General features: G+C 43.9%; 4 protein-coding genes across 7 annotated transcripts; all 4 read left to right on the forward strand.

Moving 5' to 3' along the window:
• Positions 1 to 14: 14 nt before the first annotated feature.
• Positions 15 to 5,592, forward strand: LOC115123403 (uncharacterized). 2 transcript variants are annotated; one of them, XM_029652742.2, is made up of 8 exons: positions 15 to 604; positions 808 to 1,018; positions 1,185 to 1,307; positions 1,485 to 1,717; positions 3,147 to 3,284; positions 3,531 to 3,804; positions 3,914 to 3,997; positions 4,091 to 5,592. In XM_029652742.2, the coding sequence occupies exons 2-8, from the start codon at positions 832 to 834 to the stop codon at positions 4,246 to 4,248; spliced, it is 1,197 nt and encodes a 398-aa protein (XP_029508602.2). In that variant the 5' UTR covers positions 15 to 604; positions 808 to 831; the 3' UTR covers positions 4,249 to 5,592. The 2 variants fall into 2 exon arrangements, with proteins under 2 accessions (XP_029508602.2, XP_064870831.1); XM_065014759.1 differs by having other exon boundaries at positions 15 to 571.
• Positions 5,593 to 8,261: 2,669 nt separating this feature from the next.
• f7l (coagulation factor VII, like) lies at positions 8,262 to 11,529 on the forward strand. Of its 2 annotated transcripts, none has more exons than XM_065014757.1 (8): positions 8,262 to 8,648; positions 8,979 to 9,145; positions 9,253 to 9,277; positions 9,698 to 9,811; positions 9,928 to 10,071; positions 10,273 to 10,367; positions 10,462 to 10,582; positions 10,711 to 11,529. In XM_065014757.1, the coding sequence occupies exons 1-8, from the start codon at positions 8,285 to 8,287 to the stop codon at positions 11,253 to 11,255; spliced, it is 1,575 nt and encodes a 524-aa protein (XP_064870829.1). In that variant the 5' UTR covers positions 8,262 to 8,284; the 3' UTR covers positions 11,256 to 11,529. The 2 variants fall into 2 exon arrangements, with proteins under 2 accessions (XP_064870829.1, XP_064870828.1); XM_065014756.1 differs by having other exon boundaries at positions 8,263 to 8,648; positions 8,973 to 9,145.
• A 102-nt stretch (positions 11,530 to 11,631) lies between these two features.
• LOC115116837 (coagulation factor VII-like) lies at positions 11,632 to 16,920 on the forward strand. Its single transcript, XM_065014758.1, has 8 exons — positions 11,632 to 11,789; positions 12,015 to 12,178; positions 12,288 to 12,312; positions 12,444 to 12,560; positions 12,655 to 12,795; positions 15,242 to 15,369; positions 15,454 to 15,574; positions 15,663 to 16,920. Exons 1-8 carry the CDS (start codon positions 11,732 to 11,734, stop codon positions 16,298 to 16,300), a joined length of 1,392 nt encoding a protein of 463 aa, XP_064870830.1. The 5' UTR covers positions 11,632 to 11,731; the 3' UTR covers positions 16,301 to 16,920.
• A 4,363-nt stretch (positions 16,921 to 21,283) lies between these two features.
• On the forward strand, positions 21,284 to 24,228 carry LOC135567332 (uncharacterized). 2 transcript variants are annotated; one of them, XR_010462332.1, is made up of 10 exons: positions 21,284 to 21,503; positions 21,637 to 22,308; positions 22,605 to 22,675; positions 22,763 to 22,939; positions 23,030 to 23,091; positions 23,174 to 23,260; positions 23,348 to 23,389; positions 23,459 to 23,628; positions 23,707 to 23,742; positions 23,841 to 24,228. XR_010462332.1 is itself a non-coding variant. In XM_065014760.1 (9 exons), the coding sequence occupies exons 2-8, from the start codon at positions 22,151 to 22,153 to the stop codon at positions 23,609 to 23,611; spliced, it is 750 nt and encodes a 249-aa protein (XP_064870832.1). In that variant the 5' UTR covers positions 21,284 to 21,503; positions 21,637 to 22,150; the 3' UTR covers positions 23,612 to 23,628; positions 23,707 to 24,228. The 2 variants fall into 2 exon arrangements, 1 of the variants encoding a protein (XP_064870832.1); XM_065014760.1 differs by having other exon boundaries at positions 23,707 to 24,228.
• The last annotated feature ends 8 nt before the right edge of the window (positions 24,229 to 24,236 follow it).

Below are 24,236 nucleotides of genomic sequence, written 5' to 3' on the forward strand. Positions count from 1 at the left end.
CCAACATATTACCGATCTGCAAATCCACAGTTTCGTAACAAAGGAATGGGAATCAGATGAATTTACCAATTTTACATTCGCTTGAGACAAACGTTTCAATATTTAATGTCTCCTTTTTAAAACTGAATATATATCTATTCTCCATTAGTTTTTCATGAATTGACCCAGTTGAAAAGTGAAACAGTTAAATTTGACTACGAATATCAAACATTCTTCAACTTTAATGTTCGTCATCTTGCAAGTTGAGGGACGTATGTACAGTTGATTGTCTTACGGTTACAATATGTAAATTGGTAGTTATGTCAAACTCTGGTTATGTAGCGGGCTATTTTCTAGGTCTATTCATTCGAGCAAAACGTTTTGCAACGGAAACGTTTTGCAAGGACAACGAATTTCTTATTGGACAAGTTTAGGTAGGTTTAGTTTAGGTTTTGATCCGTTTGGTGTCAAGTGAATACGACCCTGTGTAGTTTTGTAACACAGCAATAATGCATTTACGCAAGTTCTATATCGACATTATTATGCGCATTCTGGTGTTCATACGTGCAGCAGAAACTACACCTTCAATAGGGTGAGGATCATTCTACAATTGGACATTTATACGGTAGGACCGCATATGTTTCTTAAACCACTAAACAATGTCAATGAATTCTGTCCTGTCTATGTCCACGTTTGAACTCTTTATTACAGCTCGCATAACGTTACATATATAGCCTCCTCGAGCACCAGTAGCCACAGGGTAACCCATCTGAACATAGACTACTATTATTATTTAAATATACATGTTTTTGTGTTTGATTTCTGAAGTAACGACACCAGTCTCTAGCCGAGATGACCCAGGTGCGAAGGTCGGTGGGAGAGGCGCTGTGGGGAATGTGTGCCGCCGACGCCATGTCCATGCCTGCGCACTGGTACTACAACATCGATGACATCAAGAGAGATTTTGGAGGATGGATCACCGGCTTCAACGCACCCAACAACAGACATCCGTCCAGCATCCTCACCCTCTCCAACTCAGGTATGTTAACATCACCCTTTACTGAATTTGAAAATGAGTTGTTTATTGGTCATGAATTATGACATGACATGAGTGTTTGATATATGCAAGAGCATTCATTCTTCACCTGATGTTCATCAAACTGAGTGTATCCTTAATCTGTTCTCTCTTTCCCTCCGGTCCATAGCGGGGAGCGGTCGCACTGCATGGTCCTCTGGTGGGAACAGACCCCATGTTGTGGGTAGCGTAATCCTCCATAACAAGCTCAAGTTCTGGAAGGCATCAGGTGGATCAGTCCACTATCACCAAGGTGCTCACTACTCACTTCATTTCAGTTCATCTCAGGAATGAATGTAACTAAATGAAAAAAGTAACTGTCTCTGACCTTGGTCTGTATATATCTTTAAAAGCAGTTCTGTAAGGAAAATAACTATTGACAATACATATGATCAATTATTCAGTTAAGTATACCTCTATCTCTGTGCAGGTCTCCAAGCAGGTGAGAATACCCTGAATGCCATCTGCTCCCTGAGGGTGGCACAGGCCCTGACAGGGGGGAAGTTTGCCAGCGTGGCAGAACCAGCGGCGAGGGGGGCGGTGCTGGCTGATTACGTACACTTCATGACCACGCCAGGAACACATGGAGACACCTACGCAGAGTCCTTCCACAGAGCATTCTTCTCCGACTGGCAAGACCCCAGACCCACTTCCTCCAGCAAGGTAATGCACACGCACATGCATGCATACATGCAAGATTACACACCTAACCAGACAGTGTCTCAGTTTGTCTTGTCTATGTGTTCCAGGTGTTAGTCATGTCTTGTCTATGTGTTCCAGGTGTTACGTTTGTGTCTTGTCTTTGTGTTCCAGGTGTTACGTGTGTGTTTCTTGTCTATGTTTCCCAGGTGTTATGTTTGTGTGTCTTGTCTATGTGTTCCAGGTGTTACGTTTGTGTGTCTTGTCTATGTGTTCCAGGTGTTACGTTTGTGTGTCTTGTCTATGTGTTCCAGGTGTTACGTTTGTGTGTCTTGTCCATGTGTTCCAGGTGTTACGTTTGTGTCTTGTCCCTGTGTTCCAGGTGTTACGTTTGTGTCTTGTCCCTGTGTTCCAGGAGTTACGTTTGTGTCTTGTCCCTGTGTTCCAGGTGTTACGTTTGTGTCTTGTCTTTGTGTTCCAGGTGTTACGTTTGTGTGTCTTGTCTATGTGTTCCAGGTGTTACGTTTGTGTGTCTTGTCTATGTGTTCCAGGTGTTACGTTTGTGTGTCTTGTCTATGTGTTCCAGGTGTTACGTTTGTGTGTCTTGTCTATGTGTTCCAGGTGTTATGTTTGTGTCTTGTCCCTGTGTTCCAGGTGTTACGTTTGTGTCTTGTCCCTGTGTTCCAGGTGTTACGTTTGTGTCTTGTCCCTGTGTTCCAGGTGTTACGTTTGTGTCTTGTCCCTGTGTTCCAGGTGTTACGTTTGTGTCTTGTCCCTGTGTTCCACGTTTGTGTCTTGTCTTTGTGTTCCAGGTGTTACGTTTGTGTCTTGTCTGTGTTCCAGGTGTTACGTTTGTGTCTTGTCCCTGTGTTCCAGGTGTTACGTTTGTGTCTTGTCTTTGTGTTCCAGGTGTTACGTTTGTGTGTCTTGTCTATGTGTTCCAGGTGTTACGTTTGTGTGTCTTGTCTATGTGTTCCAGGTGTTACGTTTGTGTGTCTTGTCTATGTGTTCCAGGTGTTACGTTTGTGTGTCTTGTCTATGTGTTCCAGGTGTTATGTTTGTGTGTCTTGTCTATGTGTTCCAGGTGTTATGTTTGTGTGTCTTGTCTTTTGTGTTCCAGGTGTTACGTTTGTGTCTTGTCCCTGTGTTCCAGGTGTTACGTTTGTGTCTTGTCCCTGTGTTCCAGGTGTTATGTTTGTGTCTTGTCCCTGTGTTCCAGGTGTTACGTTTGTGTCTTGTCCCTGTGTTCCAGGTGTTACGTTTGTGTCTTGTCCCTGTGTTCCAGGTGTTACGTTTGTGTCTTGTCCATGTGTTCCACGTGTTACGTTTGTGTCTTGTCTTTTGTGTTCCAGATGTTACGTTTGTGTCTTGTCTTTGTGTTCCAGGTGTTACGTTTGTGTGTCTTGTCTATGTGTTCCAGTTGTTACATTTGTGTCTTGTCTTTGTGTTCCAGGTGTTGAAGTTTGCAGAGCAGCGCTACCAGCAGAAGATGAACGCGTCAGTCCCTGACAGCCAGCTAGACGCTATTGGCTGCCTCCCCATGGCCATCCCCTTTGTGCTTCTCTCTGCCACAGCCAATGAGGACCAAGCTGCAAGTGTTGCACCCACCCCTTTTTGGAATATTTGAATAGGAGAATCTCAATTGCATTTCCTTGATCCTTCTCTCCTTGCCTTATCTCAAAACCCATTGGATGAGAAGGTCAGAGGGGAGGGACCGTTGAACTTCTCCTCCAATGGGTTTTAAGAAGGAGACGAGAACACAAGAAATTAATATTTTCCCAATGAAACTCACTCTCTCTCCCCCTCTTTTACTGTGCTTTCTCTCTTCCTCTCCCAGGTGTCTGCAGCGGTAGAGTTTGTCCGGCTCACCCACCCCCACCCCAAGGTGGAGAAATATGTGACGCTGTACGCCCGAGCCCTCCATGCCACTCTGAATGGGGCGTGTCTGAAGCAGCAAGCGGAGGCCGCCCTCAAGTCACTCGACCTGGACGCATGGGACACTTGCAAGCCCTACATACAGAAAGCAGCCAGGTTTCCAACCTCTTCTGCAGAGGGGCTCAAGGTTCACCAGAGTGCAGTGGAAATGCTTGGCATGGCCTGCTACACCCGAGGTGTCTATCACTCTCTGTCTACCTATCCACAGCAGTGTGATTTAGTTCCATTTACGTGTGTGATGCAAGTGTCCACTGAGTCTAATAGAAGTTTGTGTGTCCTTTATAGGTGCCCTCAGTAGTATGTTCTACCTAGCACATGAGTTTCACAACGACCCTCATGGAGGGATCCTGGCAAACACCAATTGTGGCGGTAAGTTTGTTTGTTTTCTTGTGGTGCCAATTCATCTGTTTTAAGGTGTGTGTTTTGAGAATTGTCAGTCTAAAGTGTCTGTGTCTTTTTCAGGAGAGAACTGCAACAGGGGTTCTGCTTTGGGGGCTCTGCTGGGGGCGAGGGCAGGGTACACGGGTGGATCTGTACCCCAGGAGTGGAAGGATGGATTGAGGAACACACAGGAACCCATCCATGAAATAGTAAAGAAGCTCCGAGACTGCCCCCTATAGGACTTAAAGCGAGCATCAGAGCACTGACACACATACCTCCGTTTGGTTGGTGTAACTCATAACAACATCTGTGTACATATGTTTGTTGATTTTGAGCCTTTTATTGGCCTTGGTATTCACATGCTGGCCGTTGTATGCACAAAAAGATACCTTACAATGAAAAATATTACTATGCACAGATAACTACCTTGTGTAAAAGTGCTTATTTCCCAATTTTACTCTTAAGGCCTTCCAGGTTTACTCCCCAGCTGAAAGCTCAGCTATCTCTCTCGACCATACATCAAGTAACTATTCTCAGCTGTGTCTCCATTAAATATATTTTAGAGATCAGTTGGAGTTTACGCACTAAAGGCGTCCGCATACATAGGTTCGGTTTGCTCCTAGCAGAACTCGGCCAGGCGAAGTGAACGTCTGTGCTCGCATACTCACTTAAAATTACCTAATTTGAAAAATTAGAAAGAAGTGGAAATATTACTATTTGTACCTCTTGAGACGCCATAGTCCGTACACTCACTTCCTCAAAATAGTCTCAATTAATCTGTAAATCATTTTGCGTTTTTTCTGAGGAGGTCTTAGTTGCGCAAATTTACATCTAAGATTTTTGGTGCAGTATTTCTAAACATCTGCATGAAAACTAGTCATCTCTCGTTGAATGACAACAAGCACTTCATTGCAGATCCCCTATTGTTGACCAAACACCGACGAAGGGGCGTAAGACTTTGGCTACGGAACTTTGACAAGCCTCAAGAAAAACATGTGTGATGAACAGACCGGGGGGAAAACCCTGCCGGAACGCTGCCGAACACCTAAAACGTCACAGAATTTCATCCTAATATATGCGGGATCTTTTTCGACTTTGAATCATACCGTAAGCTTTAAACTCATATCGAGTTTGAGTTGAAGAAGAAAAAGTTAACCTAGTTTAAAGTACATTTGATCATATACATTGATTGCAGAAGCAGGTAGACAGTAGCCTGCAACATTTCTACATTCCTTGTTTCCAAGTTATGCGAAGGGAAACATTGTGAATTAATTATGGCAGTTCAATGGTAACTTATTTTATCAGTCTTATTTTCAGTTGGATATAACCTAGTGAAGTTATTTGAAAGGTAATATGCCCTGCAGAATTGTGTTTTAAAGTTGAATAAAAGCATTTATGCTGGTCGATTATGCGCACATACAATAGTATACACTGTTACAATCTTATGTACTGTAATTAAGGTGTGAAAACATTCATTATCTAACATCTACAGTACATGCTGCTTTTCACATGGATCATGTTTATTATCTATATATTTTTGTATCCTTCAGGCCCAATAAATGGTGTCTCATTACCAAATCTAACCACTGTCAACGACTGTTATTGTACTGTCTTCTTCATCATTACAGTGCCTTCAGAAAGTATTCACACCCCTTGACCCCCCACCCCCCCACACAAACTTTTTTTGTGTTACATGGATTAAATTGAGAGTTTTTTTTGTCACTGGCCTATTTAATATATATATATATATTTCACCTTTATTTAATTAACCAAGTTGGCTAGTTGAGAACAAGTTCTCATTTACATCTGTGACCTGGCCAAGATAAAGCAAAGCAGTTCGACACATACAACAACACATGGAATAAACAAACACACAGTCAATAATACAGTGGAAAAGGTCTATATACAGTGTGTGCAGATGAGGTAAGATAAGGGAGGTAAGGCAATAAATAGGTCATGGTGGCGAAGTAATTACAATATACCAATTAAACACTGGAGTGATAGATCTGCAGAAGAAGAATGTGCAAAGGAGCAAGATAAATATATACAGTATGGGGATGAGGTAGTTGGATGGACTATTTACATATGGGCTAAGTACAGGTGCAGTGATCTGTCAGCTGCTCAGACAGCTGGTGCTTAAAGCTAGTGAGGGAGATATGAGTCTCCAGCTTCAGTGATTTTTGCAGTTCATTCCAGCCATTGAAAGCAGGGAACTGGAAGGAGGAATTGGCTTTGGGGGTGACCAGTGAGATATACCTGCTGGAGCGCGTGCTACGGGTGAGTGCTGCTATGGTGACCAGTGAGCTGAGATAAGGCGGGGCTTTACCTAGCAAAGACCTGTAGATGACCTGGAGCCAGTTGGTTTGGTGACGAGTATGAAGCGAGGGCCAGCCAACGAGAGTGTACAGGTCGCAGTGGTGGGTAGTATATGGGGCTTTGATGACATAACGGATGGCACTATGGTAAACTGCATCCAATTTGTTGAGTAGAGTGTTGGAGGCTATTTTGTAAATGACATCGCCGAAGTCGAGGATCGGTAGGATGGTCAGAGGGTAGGATGGTCAGAGGGTATGTTTGGCAGCATGAGTGAAGGATGCTTTGTTGCAAAATAGGAAGCCGATTCTAGATTTAATTTTGGATTGGAGATGCTTAATGTGAGTCTGGAAGGAGACAGTCCAGCCAGACAACTAGGTATTTCTAGTTGTCCACATATTCTATGTTAGAACCGTCCAGACTAGTGATGCTGGACGGGCGGGCAGGTGTGGGCAGCCATTGGTTGAAGAGCATGCATTTCGTTTTACTTGCATTTAAGAGCAGTTGGAGGCCACGGAAGGAAAGTTGTATGGCATTGAAGCTCGTCTGGAGGTTAGTTAACACAGTGTCCAAAGAAGGCGTTGTTCCTAACTCAGTTGCCGGAGAGGAACGAAGCCGCTTAGGTATTTCACCATGAGGTCAATGTAGGTAGCCTAGTGGTTTGAGCATTGGATCAATAACTGAAAGGTGTTCAGATCGAATCCCTGAGCTAACAAGATACAAATCTGTTGTTCTGAACAAGGCAGTTAACCCACTGTTCCTAGGCTGTAATTGTAAATAAGATTTTGTTCATAACTGACTCCCCTAGTTAAATAAAGGTAAAAAATGTTGACTTTAAAACAGTTACAATGTTTAATGGCTGTGATAAGAGAAAACTGAGGATGGATCAACAACATTGTGGTTACTCCACAATACTAACCTAAATGACAATGAAAAGAAGGAAGCATCTACAGAATACAAATATTTCAAAACATGCATCCTGTTTGCAGCAAGGCACTAAAGTAATACTGCAAAAAATGTGGGAAAGGAATTCACTTTTTGTCCTGAATACAACGTATGTTTGGGCCAAATCCAATACAACACATTACTAGGTACCACTCTCCATATTTTCAAGCATATTGGTGGCTGTATCATGTTATGGGTATGCTTGTAATCGTTAATGACTGGGGAGTTTTTTTTAGCATATAAATAAATGGAATGGAGCTAAGCACAGGCAACATCATAGAGGAAAACCTGATTCAATCTGCTTTCCACCAGACACTGGGAGATGAATTCACCTTTCAACAGGACAATAACCTAAAACACAAGGCCAAATCTACACGAGTTGCTTACCAAGAAGACAGTGAATGTTCCTGAGTGGGCGAGTAACAGTTTTGAATTAAATCTGCTTGAAAATCTATGGAAAATGGTTGTCTAGCAATGATCAACAACCAATTTGACAGAACTTGAAAATGTTTTAAAAGAATTATGGGCAAATGTTGCACAATCCCGGTGTGTGAAGCTCTTAGAGACTTACCCAAGGGTTTTGACTCTGGTGTGAATACTTATGTAAATTATATATTTCTGTATTTCATTTTCAATACATTTGCAAACATTTCTAATAACATGTCATTATGGGGTATTGTGTGTAGATGGGTGAATTTGATCCTTTTAGAAATCAGGCTGTAATACAAGGAACTGTGGAATAAGTCAAAGGGTAGAAATACTTTCTGAAGGCCCTATATCTTCCTCAGTGACACTTCTGTCTTCCCTCCCTCAATGTGAACTGTTAGTTCTATAGTGGCAATAGACTACATTAATATTGATGTGGGCAGTTATTTTAGGAAGCTGCATTGAGGATATGTTGCCTCAGAGCCATTATAGCTTTCTGCACTGTAAACTATACTGCCTTACAAAGCAAAAGAGCAGTAACTGCACATTTGATCAACAATGAGTTATTTACAGTTTTGATACATTGAATACATGCTTTATCATGTGGACAAATATCCTGCCTCCACTGTGTTGTTATACAACAGCACCTCCTGTTGGTGTGATACTAGTAATGCCTCCATGGCTCCAGTCCAGTCATTGTATTTCACAATGTTAGTCTCCCAGTCAACTGCCCTGTGGGTTTACCCTGATACATGTTCTGTCAGGGAGGGGAGAGAGAGACTGATTTGCTGTGCGTGTGTTTGTGGAGTATGTGTTTGTGGGAGGACTGAACTTGGATTGAGCCCTGAGAGCTCAGTAATGGAGTCGTCTACGACCACGGACGCTCTGAAAGTGAAGCTCAGACACCTTATCCTGCTGGCCCTCTATATCCCAGCCTGTACCGGACTCCCTGGAGGTGAGTCTGAGATCTGAGGATGTGAATTACTTTGGTGGTTCTTGGTTCAGCCCTGTAACTTTCAAATACAGCACCACACGCTGCTGGCTATTCAATGCCCTGCTTGACTTCCTGTCTTTCTATCTGTCTTTCTGTCAGTCTGACTGTACAGAGACTGTTTACAGCCTTGTGTGTGCAGTAATAGCAACTTTTCAACCACCCGTGGTCTTCATTGGGATTCTTCTTCCTTTTCCTACTATTGGTACTCTGTTCCTGTGGAAGTTTGTTGGATGGCTATCAATTTAAAGTCTATGTAGTGTGAGCAGTCATGTCCCGTCCTGGCAGCTCCAGTGTTCCTGAGCACACAGGAGGCCAATGAGGTGCTCCATCATCAGCGGTCGCGGCGTGCTAACAGCCTGCTGGAGGAGCTGAGACTGGGAGACCTGGAGAGAGAGTGTCTGGAGGAGCAATGTGGCTACGAGGAGGCACGGGAGATCTTCACCCTCCCCGAACAATTGGTGAGTTTAAACTGAATGATCAGATGGAATCTGAGGAGGTAGGTTCTCCATATTTGTCCCAGAACATTAGAGTCTTTTTAAATAGCCCTCTCTCTTGTTTTATGCAGGAGGAGTTCTGGAAGAGCTACTCAGGTAGGCTATCTTCAGGGTACTCACCTACTTATTCCAGGGGTTTTCTTTATTTTTACTATTTTATACATTGTAGAATAATAGTGAAGACATCAAAGCTATGAAATAACACATATGGAATCATTTAGTAACCCAAAAAAGTTTTAAAAGCTGTCATCAAGGCAAAGGGTGGCTACTTTGAAGAATCAAAAATATATTTAGATTTGTTTAACAATTTTTTGGTTACTACATGATTCCATATGTGATATTTCATAGTTTTGACGTCTTCACTATTATTCTACCATGTAGAAAATAGTAAAAAATAAATGAGTAGGTGTGTCCAAACCTTCAACTGGTACTGTACATTTAGCCAAATCTACATATATTTCTCGTTTCTCATTATAATGGTTCTAATAATAACTCTAATATTGTCTCTGTCTGTAGTGGTGGATCAGTGTGAGTCTGGCCCCTGCTTGAATGGGGCTACCTGTGTAGGTCAGGTGAACACCTACATCTGCATATGTCTCCCTGGGTTTGATGGACGAAACTGTGGCCAAAGTAGGTACAACACACCTCTGTCGAATCACTGAAATTGGCTCTTGGATTTTCTTCAATAATGGTCTCCATTTCTCTTGTCTCTTGGTTCCTGTCTGTCTCTATCGCCACCTCCACAGCCTTGATGAACTCTTATGATGGTTGTCTGTACAGAAATGGGGGATGTGAGCACTTCTGTACAGAGTTTCCAGACCTGTCTCACCATTGTCACTGTGCCCCTGGGTACAGCCTGGACAATGACAGCAGTAGCTGCATACCCCAAGGTCTGTATCACACTGGGCCAAACCCTAACAACTACAACTCCCAACAGCCCTGTGCTTCTTGAGGCCATCTCCATACAAGCACTTAATCTTCTCCTTTTTTAGTCCTTCTCTTGCCTGTATTCTCTCTTTATCCTCAACTCCTAACCTCTCTCCCTCTCCCTCTCTCTCTCTCTCTCTCTCGCTCGCTCTCTCTCCTCTTAGTTCCTTTTCCCTGTGGAAGAATTGTGAAAACATTCAGGCCTGGGCCCCGAATTGTGAAAGGCACAATTTGTCCTAAGGGAGAGTGCCCATGGCAGGTATAGCATTGCACTGTAGTTATTGACTGACCAACACATGGCTAGATCCAGATCTATGTCTGTCTCACACTCTCCTCTCCCTCTGTCACTGCAGGTTATGCTGGAGTACATGAATGAATATAAATGTGGGGGGATCCTCTTGGCTCCACATTGGATCCTTACTGCTGCCCACTGTATGTGGCACACGACTGCCTCCCATTGGCAAGTCACAGTGGGTGAGTGGGCAAATGGTATTACAGTGTTCTCTCAACGCTCCCAGTATCTCAGCTGCCACAAAACCCAATTCTAACTATCACCTCTTAGTGTTCACTGTCCACTGATCCTGAGTTCCTCCCCCTTCAAGGTGAACACAACCGTGCGAAGAAGGAGGGCACAGAGCAGGTTCGCCGGGTGACGAGGATGCTGATCCACCCCCAATACAACCACACCTCCACAGACCGGGACCTGTCTCTGCTCTACCTCAAGAGGGAAGTAGTGCTTGGACCCTTCGTGGTGCCTGTGTGCTTGCCCGCCTTGGACGGCTCCTTCGGGCGCACACTGGGGGCCATGCGCACCTCCGTGGTGAGTGGCTGGGGCCGCCTGGCTCAGTCGGGACCCCCGTCCACTCTGCTCCAGAGGCTGGAGGTTCCTCGGGTCCCCCTACAGGAGTGTCGCACCACAGGCCTCAATGTGACCATGAACATGCTGTGTGCTGGGTTCAGGGATGGGAAAAAGGATGCGTGCCAGGGGGACAGCGGAGGGCCCCTGGTCACCCGCTACAAGAACACCTGGTTTCTGACGGGAGTGGTGAGCTGGGGTAAAGGGTGCGCCCAAGAGGACGTCTATGGAATCTATACCCGCGTCTCTAACTTCCTGGACTGGATCAATCAGACCATGGCGACCGGCTGAGTGGGAGCGTCCATTTAAAAACACCCCTCCAAAAAACACTGATAATAGCCAAGACACAATCCTGCTCCAAACTAGAATCTGGATTAAGATATAAACTCTAAATATAATGATGACATTAATCTTTATAGTTTCTTAGACAACCCTAAGATATATATTTTCTTTGATCCAATTTTTAACAGAATAAATAAATAGTTATTTGAAAATAAAGTTGGATTGTTTTCCTAACTGATAAGAAACATAACACAACTTAGCGTGCATGTAGCCCTGAGATCAGTAATGTAACTGAAAGAGTGGGAGGGGCTGTGAAAGGGGCTGTGAAAGGGAGGAAGAGCCTGCATAGGGTCAATGACAGAGGAAGGTAAGCACGTGTTAGGGGAGGGTTAGGGCCCAAATCAGGATTTTGTCCAGACTTTGGACCTGTGGACTGAGAGGAACAGAGAGCGACAGTGTGCTTAGATATTCTGAGGGCAGTCATCATGTGGCTTCATGTTCTCTGTCTTACATTAAGTATCCGCTGCTGTCATCCCGCCTCAGGTAAGTTAACTTACCCCTACGTATGTGTTTGTGTGTGTGTTTCTAACTTTAGTTTGTAAATATGCATTCATTTATGTACAATACATATCTACCTGTTTGCTTGTGTGCAGTTTGTGCATGTGTGTGTGTGTGTTTGTGTGTGTTTTTATGTGTGTGTCTGTGTGTGTTTGTGCATATGTGTCTATGTGTCTGTGTGTACAACTCCCCTCTCCTCCGGTCTTGCAGTGTTCTTGGCGCGGGACCAGGCCCATGGCCTCCTCATCCGGCCTAAGCGTGCCAACAGCGGCTGGTTCGAGGAGCTCAAAAGGGGGGACCTGGAGCGAGAATGCCTTGAGGAGAAGTGTTCCAAAGAGGAGGCGCGGGAAGTGTTTGAGCACGAACAGGCTACGGTCAGTGCCTGGTTGAACCACAATCTGATCATGAACAGACCATAGTCTGCATGATAGGCAAAAAAAACAATAATGACCTCAGTGAATTGTCCCCATTCTCTTCCCTTAGGAGGAGTTCTGGAGAAACTACAATGGTGAGCTTCTGTGCAGTGTGTCATTTCTACAGTCACAAATACCCAGACACCACCACCACTATATTTTAATCTTTTAACATCTTTGTTGACCATGAGATCCCAAATGTACACAAATGTATTCATCCTTACAGTTCAAGACAGCTGCCAATCTGACCCGTGCCAGAACAAAGGAAGCTGCTCTAGCACATCAGGATCTTCTTACACCTGCCTGTGCCTGCCAGGCTTCAGTGGACGGAACTGTGAGCTAGGTAAGAGTTCTTGATGGGAGACGTTTCTGTGGAAACTTTAGTTTCCAAGGTTTCTTTTTCCCATTTACTTACATAAACACATTCTTTATGTCAGCATTCAAGGCCATTCCTGACTCCTGCTTGCATGAGAACGGGGGCTGTGAGCACTTCTGCGAGGAGGAGGGGGGGCGACGCAACTGTTCATGTGCAGACGGCTATTTCCTGGGGACTGATGGACAGCGTTGCCTGACACAAGGTTAGCAGTCACAGCCACAGGCCATGTGCCATGTCAACTTTGTATGATCAGTTGTATTGTCATCATGTATGATGTTATCTGTGGATGCATACCAAATGGCATCCTATGTCCTATACACTGAGTGTACAAAACATTAGGAACACTTTCTTAATATTGAGTTGCATCCCCTTTTACCCTCATAACAGCCTCAATTCGTCAGGGCATGGATTCTACAAGGTATCTAAAACGGTCCACAGGGTTGCTGGCCCTTGTTGATTCCAATGCTTTCCACGGTTGTCCTTTGGGTGGTGGACCATTCTTGATACACACAGGAAATTGTTGAGCGTGAAAAACCCAGCAGCGCTGCAGTTCTTGAGACACTCAAACCGGTGTGCCTGGCATCTACTACCATACCTCGTTCAAAGACATCTAAATCTTTTGTTTTGCCCATTCACCCTCTGAACGGCACACAAACACAATCCATGTCTCAATTGTCTCAAGGCTTAAAAATCCTTCTTTAACCCGTCTCCTCCCCTTCATCTACACGGAATGAATAAGGGATCATAACTTTCACCTGGTCAGTCTACAGTATGTCATGGAAAGAGCAAGTGTTCCTAATGTTTTGTACACTCAGTGTAGTACTTTAACAAAAGTAGTGCACTCTATAGGGAAATAGGGCACCATTTGGGACGTACCCTCTGGTTGTAGTATATACACCCTCTGGTTGTAGTATATACACCCTCTGGTTGTAGTATATACACCCTCTGGTTGTAGTATATACACCATCTGGTTGTAGTATATACACCCTCTGGTTGTAGTATATACACCCTCTGGTTGTAGTATTTACACCCTCTGGTTGTAGTATATACACCCTCTGGTTGTAGTATATACACCCTCTGGTTGTAGTATATACACCCTCTGGTTGTAGTATTTACACCCTCTGGTTGTAGTATTTACACCCTCTGGTTGTAGTATATACACCCTCTGGTTGTAGTATATACACCCTCTGGTTGTAGTATATACACCCTCTGGTTGTAGTATATACACCCTCTGGTTGTAGAACCCTCTGGTTGTAGTATATACACCCTCTGGTTGTAGTATATACACCCTCTGGTTGTAGTATATACACCCTCTGGTGGTAGTATTTACACCCTCTGTGCATTTAGAAAGTCGTCAGACCCCTTTACTTTTTGTAAGAAAATGTGTTACTTTACAGCCTTTTTCCTCATCAATCTACACACAATACCCCATAATGACAAAGCAGAAACAGATTTTTAGAAATGTTTGCTAATAAAAAATAAAAAAATGATATCACATTTACAAGTATTCAGACCCTTTACTCTGTATTTTGTTGAAGCACCTTTGGTAGCGATTACAGCCTTGAGTCTTCTTGAGTATGACGCTACAAGCAAGGCACATCAAAGATCTCTCTGTACTTTTCTCTGTTCATCTTTGCCTCGATCCTGACTATTCTCACAATCCCTGTTACTGAAAAACATCCCCACAGCATGATGCTGCCACCACCATGTTTCACCTTAGGGATGGTGCCAGGTTTCCTCCAGACGTGACTCTTGGCATTCAGGACAAAGAGTTCATTCTTGGTTTCATCATACCAGAGAATCTTGTTTCTCATGGTCTGAGAGTCTTTAGGTGCCTTTTGGCAAACTCCAAGTGGGCTGTCATGTGCCTTTTACTGAGGTGTGGCTTCCATCTGGCCACGCTATCATAAAGGCCTGATTGGTGGAGTGCTGCAGAGGTGGTTTCCCATCTGGAAGGTTCTCCCATCTCCGCAGAGGAACTCTAGAGCTCTGTCAGAGTTACCATCAGGTTCTTGTTCACCTCCCTGACCAAGGCCATTCTCCCCCAATTGCTCAGTTTGCCTGGGCGGCCAGCTCTAGGAAGAGTCTTGGTGGTTCCAAACTTCTTCCATTTAAGAATAATGTGGGCCACTTTGTTCTTGGGGACCTTCAATGCTGCAGACATTTTTTGGTACCCTTCCTCAGATATATGTCGGCACTCTACGGACAATTCCTTCGACCTCATGGCTTGGTTTTTGCTCTGACGTGCACTGGCAACTGTGGGACCTTAAATAGACAGGTGTGTGCCTTTCCCAAATCATGTCCAATCAATTGAAGTCACCCTAGGTGGACTCTAATCAAGCTGTAGAAACATCTGAAGGATGATCAATGGAAACAGGATGCACCTGAGTTCAATTTTGAGTCTCATAGTAAAGGGACTGAATACTTATGTAAATAGGTATCTGTTTTTTATTTGTAATAAATGTGCAAAAATGTTAAAACCTGTTTTCGCTTTGTGATTATGGGGTATTGTGTGTAGATTGCTATGGATTTGTATTAATTGAATCAATTTTAGAATAAGGCTGTAACGTCACAAAATGTGGGAAAAGTCAAGGGGTCTGAATACTATCTGAAGGCACTGTATGACCTCTGGTCTCTCGTGGCTCCAGAAACAATGGCCTGTGGGAAGGTTCCTGTCCTGCACGGCAGCGCCTCCGAGAAGGGAGACGTACCGTTGGACCCCCGTTCACGCATCGTGGGGGGAACAGAGTGCCCTAAGGGTCACTGCCCCTGGCAGGTACAGTATGAACCAGTGGTGGCGGACAAGTTTATGTATCTGACGTAGAGGTGAAGTCTCTTTCCCCACGGTGTGTTTCTACAGGTGTTGTTAGTGAGAAATGAGAAGGGCTTTTGTGGAGGAGTCATCTACAAACCCACCTGGATCCTCACTGCCTCTCACTGCTTGGAGAATATCAAGGCCCAGCACCTGAAGGTGGTGGCAGGTATGGACTGTTTTTCTTTAGAAAAGAGTCAATACAGCTGTTGTGTGTTGAAGTCTGAGTTGTTTCAACCTTTTCTGCATGTGCCCAGGTGAACATGACACAGAGAAAGACGAGGGTACGGAACAGACCATAGATGTGGCAGAGATCATCATGCACGACAGCTACGTGTCAGACACGGCGGACAGCGACATCGCCCTGCTACGTCTGAAGACTGCCATCACTATGACGCCTTTCGCCGTGCCCGTCTGCCTGCCCACCCGCTCGATGGCGGAGCGTGAGCTCTGGGCCATCAACCTCCACATGGTAAGTGGCTGGGGCCGGCGCAGCGAGAACGGCCCTACGTCACGTGTCCTCCGGAGGCTGGAGGTGCCACGTATACGTACCCAGGACTGCGTTGAGATGAGCGGTGTCACGCTAACGGCTAACATGTTCTGCGCCGGCTACATCGAGGGCAAGCAGGACTCCTGTAAGGGGGACAGCGGCGGACCACTGGTCACCCGCTACAGAGACACCACGTTCCTTTTGGGTATCGTCAGCTGGGGAAAGGGGTGCGCCCGGCCGGGGAACTACGGGATTTACACCCGCGTGTCTAACTACCTGGACTGGATCCACAACTACACGGCAGAGCAGCCGACAGTGCAGCCGACAACGCAGCCGACAGCACAGCCACAGAACACCACGACTACACTGCAAAACACCACGGCCAATCCAAATGCAGTCTTATAAGTGTCACAGAACAGGAGCAGTGCTGAGCCTAGTACCTTATTGGGTTCAACTCGTAGTACCTGAAACCATATTTGGCTTTCAGATTATAGTATTTATATTTATCATGTTTTGTTTCTTGTGCTTCAACTACACTTTCTAAAGTTTTTCTGTATGTTTGTTGATTTTATGGTTTGATTTCCCTCAGATTTTTTTTATTTAATAAACGCTTGATTGATGCCAAAGTAAACTGACCCTTCTGCTGTGTCATGATAACCATTAAGGCAAACTGACTCTTACATAAGTTGGTGTTCAATTACAATGCATTTGCCATCTTAAAACAAAGCTGCTTGCATTCTGCTCAGACCCCGCAGGCTCTTTGTGTATGTTATAAGAAAGAGGACAGTCACTGTCATTATATGTTATGACCCCTGTGCAGTTAGTTGGGCCAACAGGATTGAGGGTATAAAATGTAATTTTGTATTATCAGGGAACAATCTTCTTAAACTAAGGCAATTTTATATGTATTTAGGAAAATACGACCAGAATAGTGGTAAACATATGAACACAAAGGCTGTCAGAATTGCTGAGTGTTGTAACAGTTTCAAATATATTACAATAAAACACTGTTCTAGAAGCATTCACTGATGTCTATTGATTAACATGATATGCAATATGATTCTGTAAATTGTGTTAAAATGAAGACGTGATGTGAAACCTTCCCCGTATATATTGCACCCTACTTGAAATCCCATTGGAATGTATTACGTCCAGCAAAGAGGTACAGGTTACCCATTTTGGCAAGATGTCTTCATAATGAGCGTGTTGCACATGGGTATGTGTGAAACTTACTCCTCAGCCTGAAGTGTCCCCACAAGCACCAACGAATAGCTGGCTTTTCACGTGGCGCTGACTGGTAAGACGCTTAATGAGGGTGGTCCCAAGTTTGTGCCAGGTGTGGGCAGAATCGGGAGAAAGTGGTACTCACTAGGCAAGCAGCATGACATCCTTTACAGGTGTACCAGCAAACTTTACATACAGCAAGTCAAATTCTAAACAATGATGCCTAGCTATTAGTAATTTACCATAGGGTACACATTTTCCCAAATGGCCGCCAACCAGCTCCAGTTAGCTTTAATTGGATTGGTGTCACGACTTCCACCGAAGTTGTTCACTCTCCTTGTTCGGGCAGCTTTCGCCGTCACTGGCTTTCTAGACGCCACCGATCCATGTTTCATTTTTCCTTTTGTTTTGTCTGTTTACACACCTGGTTCCCATCTCATAATTATGTTCCTGGTTTCCCTTTCTGTTTTGTACGTGATTGTCTTTCGTGTATTCCGGTGTGTTGTATTTTGAGTCCTGTTTTGTCCTTGTTTGGAACAGGATTTTGTTACATTTTGGATTGAGTAAATCAGTGATTGTTACTCTTATCTGTGAATCTATAAAAAAGGTAGCGAAGGAGTCAGGTGCAGGACACATATACGAGTAACAATCACTGAACAAGGAGAGGGAACTTCGGTGGAAGTCGTGACAATTGGTCTGTCATTGCCACAACAATAATAGGTGTAATATGCCTAATCCTAATAAAAACATATGATAGATATGTAGATAACACAACCAAATTAGGCAGGTTTGCAAAATGAATCATCTTTGTAAAATATTAGCAAAATGTTTCTAAAAATTTGCAAAAAACTCTATTCATATAACTGACTTTGGTTAGCATTTGGAGCCTTATTTTCTGTATTTTATTTTCAAACAATAAATTATAATATTCCTAAAGGGTTCTTTCACTGGTTTGTAGTGATTATAATGATATACAATATTATGCCATATTGTTAAATGTCAAATCTAAGTATTGAATCCTGACATTCCAACATAACATTCTAACAAACCGCCTGCTGATGAGGGGAGTCAACTTACATAGCTGGCGAAGTACTAAAGTCTTAGGTTCACAGCCTTTATAGATAGTGTCTAGTTACACAATGAATGGAAAAATAGTATATTATAGTATACAGCCTACTGAAATATGTATTGGTTAGTGCTAAAAGGCCGGATTTTTTTCTAATCACTAAATTAATGGTTTCTATTAAATTTGTCAACCAGCAACTTAACTAATGGCTACAAAATGATAAGGCAACATATTTCATTAAATAACTTGTAAGGTTAGAGAGCATTATTTTAAGATCATGATGGTCAGGGACAGAAGAGATGTTAATTTGTTTTAGATAATTTGTGTTTACCTAAATATTCATGTTAACTTGCTGGGACAACTCAACAAATAGCAGATCACACCTTTCATCTTAGCATGCTGAGTATTGCTATACAACAAACTATTACAGATGGCAATGATAAAACCAATATAATACCAGATATGGATCTCTTGGACTGGTATTACTTCCCAGTATGACCGATTTCCCTAAAACAAATATGTAGTTTGGCTATTTGTAACATTGTACTTTCAAACATGAGTCAGTCTAGGTAAATCATTAGATCAGATGGCAAACATGAGTCAGTCTAGGTAAATCATTAGATCAGATGGCAAACATGAACCAAATCCTCTGGTTTTTAAGATGAGATCCACACAATAGAATGTTCCATTGTTGCATGTGAACATTCCAACTTGTCTCAACATTCCTTTATCAGCCTGTGAACATTGTATTGCTTAGACTCCCATACAACAAGATATATAAAGGTGTGAAAAACATAGTAATCTACTATTTAGGAGATAGACTGTCATATTTCAATTTGATCAGGGGCTTGTGGGGAACAATTTAATACCATCAAACCTTTGCCACCCAAAAGTGGATTTTTTTTCAGTTGGCCCATGGACTAGAACAGGCATTGAAACAAGCAAGCAATTCTATAAAGTTGTTTAAATACTTTGTAGCCTAGCTACTTTCTCCTGTTGTGCATCAGTGGGTCTATTTACACTGGGGGTACCTTTGGACCCTCCAAACAAGAGATAGGCCCTAGCTGTCTCTGCCTGGCCGGTTCCCCTCTCTCCACTGGGATTCTCTGCCTCTAACCCTATTACAGGGGCTGAGTCACTGGCTTACTTACTGGTGCTCTTCCATGCCGTCCCTAGGAGGGGTGCGTCACTTGAGTGGGTTGAGTCACTGATGTGATCTTCCTGTCTGGGTTGGCGCCCCCCCTTGGGTTGTGCCATGGTGGAGATCTTTGTGGGCTATACTCGGCCTTGTCTCAGGATGGTAAATTGGTGGTTGAAGATATCCCTCTAGTGGGGGCTGTGTTATGGCAAAGTGGGTGGGCTTATATCCTGCCTGTTTGGCCCTGTCCGGGAGTGTCGTTTGATGGGGCCACAGTGTCTCCCGACCCCTCCTGTCTCAGCCTCCAGTATTTATGCTGCAGTAGTTTATGTGTCGGGGGGCTAGGGCCAGTCTGTTATATCTGAAGTATTCCTCCTGTCTTATCAGGTGTCTTGTGTGAATTTAAGTATGTTCTCTCTAATTCGCTCTCTCTCTTTCTCTTTCTCTCTTTCTTTCTTTCTTTCTCTCGGAGGACCTGAGCCCTAGGACTATGCCTCAGGACTACCTGGCCTGATGACTCCTTGCTGTCCCCAGTCCACCTGGCCGTGCTGCTGCTCCAGTTTCAACGGTTCTGCCTGCGGCTATGGAACCCTGACCTGTTCACCGGACATGCTACCTGTCCCAGACCTGCTGTTTTCAACTCTCTAGAGACAGTAGATACTCTGAATGATCGGCTATGAAAAGCCAACTGACATTTACGCCTGAGGTGCTGACCTGTTGCACCCTCGACAACCACTGTGATTATTATTATTTGACCCTGCTGGTCATCTATGAACATTTGAACATGTTGGCTATGTTCTGTTAAAATCTCCACCCGGCACAGCCAGAAGAGGACTGACCACCCCTCATAGTCTGGTTCCTCTCTAGGTTTCTTCCTAGGTTCTGGCCTTTCTAGGGAGTTTTTCCTAGCCACTGTGCTTCTACACCTGCATTGCTTGCTGTTTGGGGTTTTACGCTGGGTTTCTGTACAGCACTTTGAGATATCAGCTGATGTAAGAAGGGCTTTATCAATAAATTTGATTTGATTTGAGCTACATACATTCAATGATGCATATCATGAAATCAAATATTTGAATGATTGTGAACGATTATGATATTACAAAGGATAGTGAAAAATGTATTATAACAGGTAAATATAGGGATCAAAGGTCATATTTAAGATACACTACATGGCCAAAAGTATTTAGACAGCTGCTTGTCGAAGATCTCATTCCAAAACTATTGCCACAAGTTGGAAGCACAGAATTTTCTAGAATGTCATTGTATGTTGTAGCGTTCAGATTTCTCTTCACTGGAACTAAGGGCCCTAGCCTGAACCATGAAAAAGAACCCCAGAACATTATTCCTCCTCCACCAAACTTTACATTTTCCTGGCATCTGCCAAACCCAGATTCGTCCAGATGGTGAAGCGTGATTCATCACTCAAGAGAATGCATTTCCACTGCTCCAGAGTCCAATGGCGGCGAGCTTTACACCACTCCAGCCGACGCTTGGCATTGTGCATGGTGATCTTAGGCTTTTGTGCATCTGCTCGGCCATGGAAACCCATTTCATGAAGCTCCCGACTAACAGTTCTTGCGCTGATTCTGCTCCCAGAGGCAGTTTGGAACTCGGTAGTGAGTGTTGCAGCCGAGGACAGAATTTGTTTAAGCGCTAAGGACTTGGCGGTCCAGTTCTGTGAGCTTGTGTGGCCTACCACTTACCGGCTGAGGCATTCTAATTCCTAGAAGTTTCCACTTCACAATAACAGCACTTACAGTTGCCCAGCTCTAACAGAGCAGAAATTTGAGGAACTGACTGAGCTCACTGAGCTCAATACGGGCCATTCAACTGACATTGTTTGTCTATGGAGATTGCATGGCTGTGTGCTCGATTGTATACGTCAGCAACTGGTGTGACTGAAATAGCCGAATCCACTCATTTGAAGGTGTGTCCACATTCTTTTGTCCATGTAGTGTAAGACATAGGCCTAATCCTCTGGTTCAGGTCTGGCCACCATCACCCAGATGTGGCAACTGTTTGCAGAGCAGTGGGAGTGAGCTGTTGGAGTGGGTGGGAGTCATATGAGCTGGAATTGTTTACCTCAAATCGCTCCAGTTCTGGGTGATTCAGGTCCGCCACGATGCTGCTGAAAACATTTTGTGCACTTTGGGCCATTTCAAATGTCATTTCTGCCGCTGGTAAGTTTGTTTCGAAAACATATATTTTGAATCTAGCGTTACAGTTAGTTAAATGATAAAGTCGTATTTTTTTTAAAGATGGAGAGGTGCCAAATGTCAGTTGTTGTCTTTCTTTTATGGTTTGTCATTCAAGCACCTGGTGCTTGACCAGAGCAAGGCGCGCCAACAGCGGCTACTTCGAGGAGGTGAAACAGGGCAACATCGAGCGCGAGTGTGTCGAGGAAATTTGTAACTATGAAGAGGCTCGGGAAGTTTTCGAGGACGACGCCCAAACGGTGCAATTTTGTAGTAATTTCACTTGGTGAAATATTTGCTATTACTTTGATTGAAGCAGTATTTTATTTTATTTGAATGAAATATTTAGCAATGTGTTGATAAAAGGATATTAGAAGGGTGAGCCGGTTAAGGATCGATTCAGACCAGGGGCCTGTTGCACAAAAGTAGAATTAAGACATCCGGGATAAATGACTCAGCTGAGCTCAATGAAGCCAAAACATGTGCGTCCAGGCTTAATTGGTTGCACAAAGACCAAGCCAGGATGAGCAGACACGGATTCATTAAGCCAGGTGAAACCAATCCTGGATAGGTGCGCGCTCACGGCTCACTCAAATAGACCCCGCCACAGATCACATATTAACTGATTTACCATGGCAACTAGAGCCGCGTACTTTTCCCCGTCGGAAGCACAAATCCTCATGGAGGCATACGAGGAGGTAAAAGATATAATTAAGAAGAAAGGCAACACCGCCACAGTGATAAAGCAAAGAGAAAAAGCGTGGCAAAGTATTGCAGACCGCCTGAATGCGTAAGTAGTGCACAATTACACACTCACCGCTCCGCTGAAACATCACAATTACAATTCAAATATTTAATTCACATCTCCAAAAATGCAGTTGTACTGTAATTATGAAACGGTTAAATTTTTAATTGAAATGCACTGCAGATATGAGTGAAATTGTGTAAAGTAACTCCATCACACTGTATAAAGCTATGATACATTTTTTGATATTTTTACTGAAAACAAGACAAAAATACCAAGTAATTTTTGCAGTGTGACTCCATTAAATGTGTGTGTGTGTGTGTGTGTGTGTGTGTGTGTAGATTAAACATGAACGGGCCAAAACGGATATGGCAGCAGGTCAAAATCAAATACAAGAACATTCTGCAGAATGGTATGGTCCCTGACTAATATTTAACAAAGCACAAGCATATATTGTACCCAGAAGGTGCCTGCTCACACATTGTCTGTACTGTTTTAGCAGTGAAAAAGAATACCCACAGACAAGGCACGGGTGGTGGGTCACCAAAGGCTGACCTTACCCCAGCAGAGGACATGGCCTTGGAGCTAAATAAAGGCAGGCCCGTCTTAGAGGGGATCCCTGCGGGGAAAGAGACGAGCATAGGTTCCTCCCAAGATGCCACCCGCTTCATTCAAGGTATGTCCTTCCATCTCTACATGGGATACAACCACATTCATATTGAATCAATTTGGACTGTCTGACTTTGGTTTACCTATTGCCTTGCAGTGCCTGGCAGCACTGTGTTCCTGTTAGAGCCACCAGCACAAGCACCAGACGATGCTGATCCAGTGAGTACTCCATCAAAGGCATACTGTAGGCCTGGCATGTCTTGTCTACTAGCTTCAATATGAATCCGATTAAATGTGATAGGGTGAAGGCCCCAGTGCAGCAGCAACAGCACATGATGGAGACGATGATGAGGAGGAGACCATCTCTCTGGATTCCAGAAGGCATGAGGTATCATGTTAAGACTGTGAAAGTACTATTTACTCTACAATGGTGAGGAGTCCTCATCAAAATCAAAAAATCTAATTTCTTTTACAGGACCCAGATGCTATACAGTGGGAAAACCAGCCTGGCAACATAGTGCGTATTAATAAAAAGGACACCACATCCTGCCAAATTCCAGCTGCGCTAATTGTATTGTGTTCACAGAGCTCACAAGCTATCAGAAAGTTGTATGGCAACCACCTCCGGCGCCAAATAGAACTGGCAGACATAGACATTCAGTACAAGAAGAAAAAGATGGAAAATCTTGCACTGGAGTCCGAAATAAGAGGACAATTAGGAAACTGGACCTTGAAATAAAAAAACTTGAGAGGGAGGTGAGATATGCCTTCAATGTACACTGTATGCTAACTGTAACACAAATGTATTAATCATTATTTTCTTTCCTCCCCCAGCTCCAAGAAGATGACACAGCTCAAAATAAAAATTAGGTATATTCTCGTAAAGTCAAGTGAGCCATGACATATGAGCTCTTATTGTGAGCACACAGGACGGTGGCATCTTTCTAAGTTTTTTTTTATTTTCCCAGCAATCAGTACAACCAAGTCATCGTTATAAGGCATCGCCCTCTTTTGCCCACCCCCCCAGCACCAGGTGTGGCCACTAGCCTATATGAAGGCCCAAAATTGTGTGTTCCTTTCTGCTCTGACAATGGCATGCCCATTCGTGCGAGATGTGGTGGATGAAGAAGCACTTGTGCTGAGGAGAGCCTTCAGGCGAGAAAGGGTCTTCAGGGACCGGTTGGACCCACTGGCCTTCCCTGATGACCATCTATATGAAAGATACAGGTTTTCTGCAGATGGCATCAGGTATCTATGCAGACTACTGGGTCCCAGGATTAAGCACCGCACTGCACGGAGCCATGCACTGAGTGTGGAGCAAATGGTTTGTGTGGCCTTGCGCTTTTTTTGCTAGTGGAGCCTTC

This window comes from Oncorhynchus nerka, unplaced genomic scaffold, assembly GCF_034236695.1.
Source record: "Oncorhynchus nerka isolate Pitt River unplaced genomic scaffold, Oner_Uvic_2.0 unplaced_scaffold_121___fragment_4___debris, whole genome shotgun sequence".
Classification (NCBI taxonomy): Eukaryota; Metazoa; Chordata; class Actinopteri; order Salmoniformes; family Salmonidae; genus Oncorhynchus; species Oncorhynchus nerka.